Here is a 7618-nt window from a genome sequence, read left to right as displayed (position 1 = left end):
ATGGCTCCTGAAGGGGTGTTTTATGACAGGCCTGGCACATTCTAGGGCCTCAATTCATACTTGCTGAATGACTGAGCAAACCCACCCACAGCACCTGAGTGTCTGAGGTGCGCATGCCTTTATCTCAGCACATTAGAGTCACAGCCAGCAGGACTGAGCTTCTGCTGTGTTCTAGGCACACTTACACCGTCTCATTAATCCCCACAAAGACCCTCGGGGGTCAGTCCAATTGTCCCATCTGAGAGATAAGAGAAACAGGCTCACAGCGGAGAAGTCACCAACCTAAAGTTCCCCAGAGATAGACACGTGCACACTCCCCCAGGAGAACAATGTGCTTTCCGTCTGTGTGGTGGTGAGGCTGTGTGGTCCTCCCTGGTCGCTATGGTTCTTCCAGGCTCCCCTAGGCTTTTATTTGGCTCTTCACCCTTCTAAAGACTGGGGCAGAGTGGGAAGCTGACTACAGGAGGAAGGAAGCTACGCCCCTTCTGCACCGGCCCTGCGCCTGACCCTACCGGCACCGGCTGCACCAGCCCTGACACTCCAGTCTGTTCGTGGCACTTTGGCCACGGTCGTTGGAGCAAGACCTGAGGCAAGGATCTCTGTCCATCTGGAGGCCTCGGTCTTCCCACCTGTGGAATGGGCTAGGGTGTGTCGCGAGGGAGGACGGGGTGACGCTCTGGGAAGAGGCAGGCTCATTCCGGAGAGCGGACCGGACCTGACACCGTCTCCCACCCTTTCCCCTGCGGTGGGCGCCGGATGCAGGCCAGGCGAGATGGCTCCCTTCCTTAAAGGGCCAGACACCTCCTCAGCCCCGGCCTCGCGACCCGTGGTGGGGCTGAGGGTGACTTGCTCCTCCCTCACCAGCTGAGGGAAAAGTCAACTTTCCAGACAAGGGTTTGTTGGTGAGAGGAATCAGTCTATCCTCCCAGTCCTGCATCTCCCATCCTAGGTCCCCAGGCCTGAGCGGGGGAGGTGTTATCCCCAACTTGGAGGCGCGCTCAGCCCGCCCTCCTCTTCCGCCCCCAGGCTCTCATCAGGTTCCACCCTCTCTGACGTCACCAAGACCGGTGCCGATTGGTCAACTGAACTGTCACTCTGAACACTTCCTCCTGGGCCGCCGCTGCGGAGTTAAACTTTGGAGGGGGAAAAAGAGCCACCGGCTCCCTGCGCTGGGCGACTTTCCCATCCTTCCCACCCCCCGCCACCCCACTGCCGATGGTAACACCGCCTTCCCCGCGGGCCCCGACTGAGTTTTTCTCCAACTTCCGAGACCCGTGAGATTCCCTCCTTAGCACCCCGGCCCTCGGGATCCATCTGCCCATCCCCCGGGAACCCTCTGCCCATCCCCGGGCCCGCCATCGGATCCCTGGGATCCATTCGATCCCCGACTCAGAGGCTCCTGCTCTCCACCCTCAAGGTCTGGTGAATCCTCTGGCCCCCTTCTTAAATGGATCCTCTTCCTAGAGCCACTGACTTCTTGACTCCACCTGCTCCCTTTCCAATCCCCTCTCTCTCCACGAATCCTTTGGATCCTGGGCTCTTCTGATCGCTGTGACCCGGACCTACTAGCTTTCCTTCTTTGATTTCTTGGTATCTCCCAATCGCTGGCCCCCCTCCCCCAAAGCACTAGATTTCTCCTTTCTGATCATCTGTGATCCTTTAATTCCCCGGATGGGTGTCTGATCCACTGGATTCCTTTTCTCTAACTTCCCAGGGTCCCACCATCCTCGAGTTCTCTCAACCTGCCAGTCAGGGTTCTCTTCTTGGATCCCTGGGATCCCCGCTTATAAGATCCCTGGGATACTGTGACCCGAGCCTCCCTGCTCAGGCTTCTCCAGCCGGATCCCGGGGTGGGCGCCGGGCGGCGGACCCCGGGCCTCGCCCTATGGCCGCCGCCCCCTCGCATCCCGCCGGGCTCCCGGGCTCTCCCGGGCCGGGGTCACCTTCGCCTTCCGGCGGTTTGGAACTGCAGTCGCCGCCACCGCTGCTGCCCCAGGTCCCGGCCCCGGGCTCGGGGGTCTCCTTCCACATCCAGATCGGGCTGACCCGCGAGTTCGTGCTGTTGCCCGCCGCCTCTGAGCTGGCCCACGTGAAGCAGCTGGCTTGCTCCATCGTTGACCAGAAGGTGAGCACACAGGTTTCCCACCCCCCCCCCACCCCCACCCCAGCTTTAGGAGATGTCTGGGAGGTGGGGGGGGGGGGGCGCTGGCAGAGGTGGTTTCGAACCCAGTATAAGGAAGAGGGAGAGAAGTGGACTAAGCCTTGGGCTGCTGAGGGTGCAGCATTGGCCCCCCAGCTGCCTCCTCACCCACTACCCCTTTGAGAGAGGCCTGGTCCGAGGTGGGGTGGCCCAGAGGCCTCCCCGAATTGCATGTCCCTGCATGTTGTTGTTTGCTGCAGACAGCAGGGAGGAAGGGAGGGGCCGGCCAGGTGTAGGCGCCGAGAAGGAGCAGGCGGGAGCCCCAGATGTGGGAGACCTCCCTGCCGGGGCCCACCCCAGCCTCCGACTTGGTGGAAACAGGAGAAATTGAAGCCGGGCCGGCCTGGGCGATCGGGTGACATGTGTGGGTGTGGGTGTGGGTGCACACCGGACTAACTGCCAGGGGCAAGTGAGGTCTCAGAGACCAATTTCTGCCCTCCCCCAGGCCGGAGGTGTGTGTGGAGGGGCAGGCACGCCTCTTCAGGATCCCCAGAGGTTCTGAGGTCTCTGTCCCCGCTCCTGATCAGTGTCCCCACCCTTCAGCTCTGAGGCTGGCCTGTCAACACGAGCCTTCCCCACTCCACCCCACTCTTTGCTTTGGACATCACAGTCACTGGGGTTGAGGCCTGGAGAATCTCGTCAAGGGGAAGATCATGTGGGACACAGTGCTTGAATTCTAGAATGCTGAAAGTTAGAATAGTGGGCTACTCTACTGCTGGAATTTTTGACTTTAAAAATGTTAGAGTTCTACACTGTTGGAATATGCAACTGCTAGGTGACCGACTCCTCTGGTTCAAACATTAGACCCTGAGGTGGTTGAAATACTAAAACACTAAAATGTTGGAATATTCGATTCCCATGTTGTTAGAATCCTAGAGCATTAAAATGTTAAAATTTTGGTACCCTGGGTTGTCGAAATCTTTCAGACTAAGATATTCAAATATTAGAATCTTAGTTTGGCAGATCCCTACAACATTAAAACATTAGGCTACTGCTAATCTAGGTAGTTAAAAGTCTAAACCTTATAATAATTTGTTGGAATCTAGAAATGAATCCTATCATAGGAGCATGCTGGAATCCCCAAATAGTCAAATTCTAGAATCTTCTTAGACTCCTGGGAATGGATTCTCTGGGCTTCAGAGAAAGCACGAGGAACCTGGCCAACTCTCCCATTTTACATACAAAGAAACTTAGAGAAAGACCCCCGGGGGCAGTCAGGACTGAGTCCTGGCACCTGGGGACCCTCTCCCAGCAGCAAGAACAGATTAGTTTCCTTTTGCCACCAACCCCTCTTCCCCTCAACCAGCTCCCACACCCAACTCAGCCTGCTCCTTGGGGAAATAGGCTGGGGGGAGATCAGTTGTTCCCTGGGTAAGATTCTTTATCTGCTCAAGTCCTCAGCCCACCCCCTCAGGCCTCACCCCAGTTTTCTTTTCTGCCCCCTGTCCAGGTGTAGTAGGGCCTCTTTCCTTCCTTCCAGCGGCTCCACCTGGGTGGTTTCACTTTCTGTTCTACAGGTTTCATTTCCTGCCCCCCTCTCCCTAAGCTGGGGACCGGGGCACCTGGGTCCTTGGGGCTTTGGGTGGGGGCACCCTGCCTATCTTCCAACTCCTTGGAGCCCTAGACTTTCTGCACCCCCTCACCCCACCCTCCAACCAGGAGTCTTAAATCTCCTCCTTCCAGATTGCCCAGCCCCAGTGCTGGGCGTGGAGCCAGGTAACAGGGACAATAGATTCAGGAAGGAAACTGGTGGTTGGGGGACAAGGAGGGGGGAGGCGGGGGGTGCTGCGGGAGCAGGAGGTGGTGTGGAGATAAGGGAAGGGGTGCTCACTCAGCCGTGCCCCTCTCACTTCCAGAAGATTTTAGGTCTCTAAGATCCCAGAGCCAATCTCCCTCCCCAACTCTGGCAGGCAGCTCTCGCCCACTACACCTGGGTCTCTGGCACCCTGCCCGGCTCGGCTCGAGCTGGGTTTGGGAGGGTACTGGCAGGAAGCAAGGGGCTGCGGGGTCTCTTGAGTTTCCGGGGGAAACAGACCGCCCTGCCCTGGGAAGGTTCCAGACCGCTGCTCTGAGCTTTTCCGTCACCACGTCCCTCTCCCGCCCCCTCAGTTCCCCGAATGTGGCTTCTACGGCCTTTACGACAAGATCCTGCTCTTCAAACATGACCCCACGTCGGCCAACCTCCTGCAGTTGGTGCGCTCTGTCGGAGACATCCAGGAGGGCGACCTGGTGGAGGTGGTATTGTCGGGTGAGAGGCCGAGGCCCGCCTAGGGGCGGAGCCTCGAGCGGGGGGGGGGGGGGGCGGCGGGACATCGGTAGAAGGCGGGGCGGGGTAGGCCCAGAAACTCAATTCTTCAGTTCTAAGCACTGGCAGCAAATCAGTAGCCCCGCGGGAGCTCTTAAAAACTCCCGCTTCGCGGAATGGGTAGATGTGGTCCCTGCACACTGTGGAATTCGCCCCGCACTGAACGTAAATGAGCCAGAGCAACCCGGATGGATCTCACACACCTTGCTTAAGGGACAAAAGCTAAGCTAGGCATTGAATCATGCCATTTACGAAGCACAAAGACATTTACGCTATTTTGGCAGAAGCCAGGAGAGTGGGTGCCTCTGAGGAAGCTGCGGTGGGCGAGGGGGTGGGGGGCGGGTCACAGTGGTTGAAACTTCCATTTATCCATCAGGACGCTGGTGACACGGCGTAAACAGTTTGACGGTTCATGGAGCTATGTGTTTCTGATTTGACCCTTTCTAGACCTACGCGTCACCTTGATATAAAGTTCAAAATGTTTTGCTGTCTGTGTCTCCTCTCGATGACATGCTTAATTCAGTCAGATTCTGCAGCAGGAGATGAAACCCCGGGCACCTGGATTTTCAGCCAGAATCTAGCCCACCCACTGGCCATTCCCATTTGATAGATGCGCAAGCTCTCAGCACTTAGAGGAATCTTTAGCCCTTGGTTCTTTCAGAAAGGCTGAGGTGGATGGGAAGCACCTTCCTTACTCAGGCTGTGTGTCCCCCCCTGCCCCCACCTCCACCCCCCGCCCTGAGTGCTGCAATGCTCAGTAAAATTTGCTGGATGGATGGATGACAATTAGAAGTTTGGATTTACCTCCCTCCTGGAGTCTCACAACCCTTGGATGTTTATCTGCATCCTGGTCTCCCCCCAGACCCTAGTCTTGTTCATGTAGCTGTCTTCTTGATGCTTTCACCGGGTGCCTCCAGGCATCTCAGATATAGCCTGTCCAAGACAGAAATCTTGATTTTGCCTTCTTTTTTTTGTTGCACCGCTGGGCATATGGGATCTTAGTTCCCCCACCAAGGATTGGACCCATGCCTTCTGCAGTGGAAGCGCAGTGTCTCAACCACTGGACCACCAGGGAAGTCCCCTGCCCTTCTAACCCTTCCTTTCCCACAATCTTCTCCAGCTTGGTGAAGGATATCACCATTCACACAGGTGCTCATGCCCCAAACCTTGGGTCATCCCTGACTCTTCTTTTTCTCGTACCCCTTTACTTGGTCCATCATCAGACCTACTGATTTCACCCTTAATTTACATCCTGAAGCTATTTCTTATTCTCTCCATGGATCCAAGCCGCCATCACTTCCTGCCTAGATTATTGCAGTAACACCTAAGTCAACTCATGACATTCCACTGTTGAGAATCCTCCCATGGCCCCCCAGTACCCTTGGAAGAAAAAAATGCAAACTCCTCCTCAATGTGGTCTCAAGGCTGTGCATGACCCGGCCCGTGGCAATTCCGTGAATTCATCTCTTAACACTGTCCTTCTTTCTTTCTTCCAACCATCTTGTCTGCCTTCTGTCCCTTGAAGAAGCCAAGCTCCCTCCCACCTCAGGGCCTTTGCCCTTGCTGTTTTGTTTTTGGTTTTGGCTTTTGGTGTTTTGTTTTTTTTTTAACATTTCTTTACTTATTTTGCTGCGCCAGGTCTTTTTTTTGGCTTGTGGGATCTAGTTCCCTGGACTAGATCAAACCTGGGCCTCCTGCATTGGGAATGCAGAATCTTAGCCACTGAATCACCAGGAAGTCCCTATTCTTTGTGTGTGTGTGTGTGTGTGTGTTTCTTGTCTCTTTCCTAAAAGAATGCTCTCTGAGAGTGGGGCAAAAAATCTCCCTTGTTCAGAGCTTTATCCTGAGTGTGTAAACAGTGCTTGGCACATAGAACCCAGTCCCCTTTCAGTTGCATAATATAAGAAAGGTAACTTAATGATAGACAAAAATTGGGGTGGGGGTAGGGAGCCCAACAAGATTTAGTCCAAAAACAAAACTTTAAAAACAATAGCTAACATATTATTGAGCATTTTCTCTGTGTCAGGCACTGTTTTAACAGGTTTCCAGGACTTCCCTGGCAGTCCAGTTGTTAGGTCTCCAAGCTCACTGCCAAGGGCCCAGGTTTAATCCCTGGTCTGGGAAGTAAAATCCCACCAGCAATGTGGTAAGGCGCAAAACAAAACAAAACAAAAAAATAAAGCTTTCCATATATTCATTTAACTCATAAAAAAGAACTGTAAGCAGATAGTATTAAGATACTGGGCACAGAGACATCCCTGGTAGTCCAGTGGCTAAGACTCTGTGCTCGCAATGCAGGAGGCCCGGGTTCGATCTCTGGTTGAGGAACTAGATCCCACATCCCACAGCTAAGATCCAGTGCAGCCAAATAAATACTTAAAAGAAAGAAAAAAGATACTGAGCCTGTTCTGTGCTAGATTCCTTCGTGGCCCAGACTCTGACCTTTTTCAGGCCTATATCCTCATGTCATCTCCTCAAGAAAGCCTTCCCTGACTACCTATTTTATTTTGGCCGTGCAGCACAGCTTTCGAGGATCTCAGTTCCCCAGCCAGGGACTGATCCCCAGCCCCAGGCAGTGAAAGCACCAAGTCCTAACCACTGGACCGCCAGGGACTTCCCCTGACCACCTATTTAAAATGGTACCTCTTGCATCTTCCCTATCTAACCTCTTTGCTTAATTTTTCTCCCAAGCATTTACTGACTTCTCACTTAGTGTATATTTTATTGCTTAAAAATTTCAGAAGCAGTATGTATAGTGGCTCAGGAAGATCCCCTGGAGAAGGGAATGGCAACCCACTCTAGTATTCTTGCCTGGAGAATCCCACAGACAGAGGATCCTGGCGGGCTATGGTCCATGGGCTCGCAAAGAGTTAGACGCAACTAGCAACTGACACTCTAAAGTACAGGGTTAAAAGCATGAACTCTAGAGCCACCCTGGCCTGGATCTGAATCTGAGTTCTGCACCTTGCTAACTGACCTTGGGCAGATTGCTTCACCTATCTGCGCTGTAGTCTTTTCATCTAGAAAATAGGGATAATCATGTACCTCAGTGGGCTCTTGATAAGGGTAAATTTGTTAATATTATAAAGTACTCAGCACAGTGTGGCTCGGTG

The 7618-nt window shown here is 53.9% G+C and overlaps 1 protein-coding gene across 3 annotated transcripts in view; it reads left to right on the top strand.

Annotated features, from left to right (window-relative positions):
* The first annotated feature begins 1099 nt into the window (after positions 1-1099).
* PRKD2 (protein kinase D2) overlaps positions 1100-7618 on the top strand; it is a 31410-nt gene continuing 24891 nt past the window's right edge. The window contains exons 1-3 of one of the 3 annotated variants that reach the window (XM_042232217.2): positions 1100-1417; positions 1715-2125; positions 4310-4448. In XM_042232217.2, the coding sequence (XP_042088151.1) occupies positions 1886-2125; positions 4310-4448 (379 nt within the window). In that variant the 5' untranslated portion in view covers positions 1100-1417; positions 1715-1885. Of the gene's footprint in view, positions 2126-4307; positions 4449-7618 lie in introns of those variants that run through there. The other 2 variants (XM_004015331.6, XM_042232218.2) reach the window with 2 other exon arrangements.

This window comes from Ovis aries, chromosome 14, assembly GCF_016772045.2.
Source record: "Ovis aries strain OAR_USU_Benz2616 breed Rambouillet chromosome 14, ARS-UI_Ramb_v3.0, whole genome shotgun sequence".
Classification (NCBI taxonomy): Eukaryota; Metazoa; Chordata; class Mammalia; order Artiodactyla; family Bovidae; genus Ovis; species Ovis aries.
The sequence above is the reverse complement of the archived record's forward strand: the minus strand, read 5'-3'. Positions and strand labels throughout refer to the sequence as shown.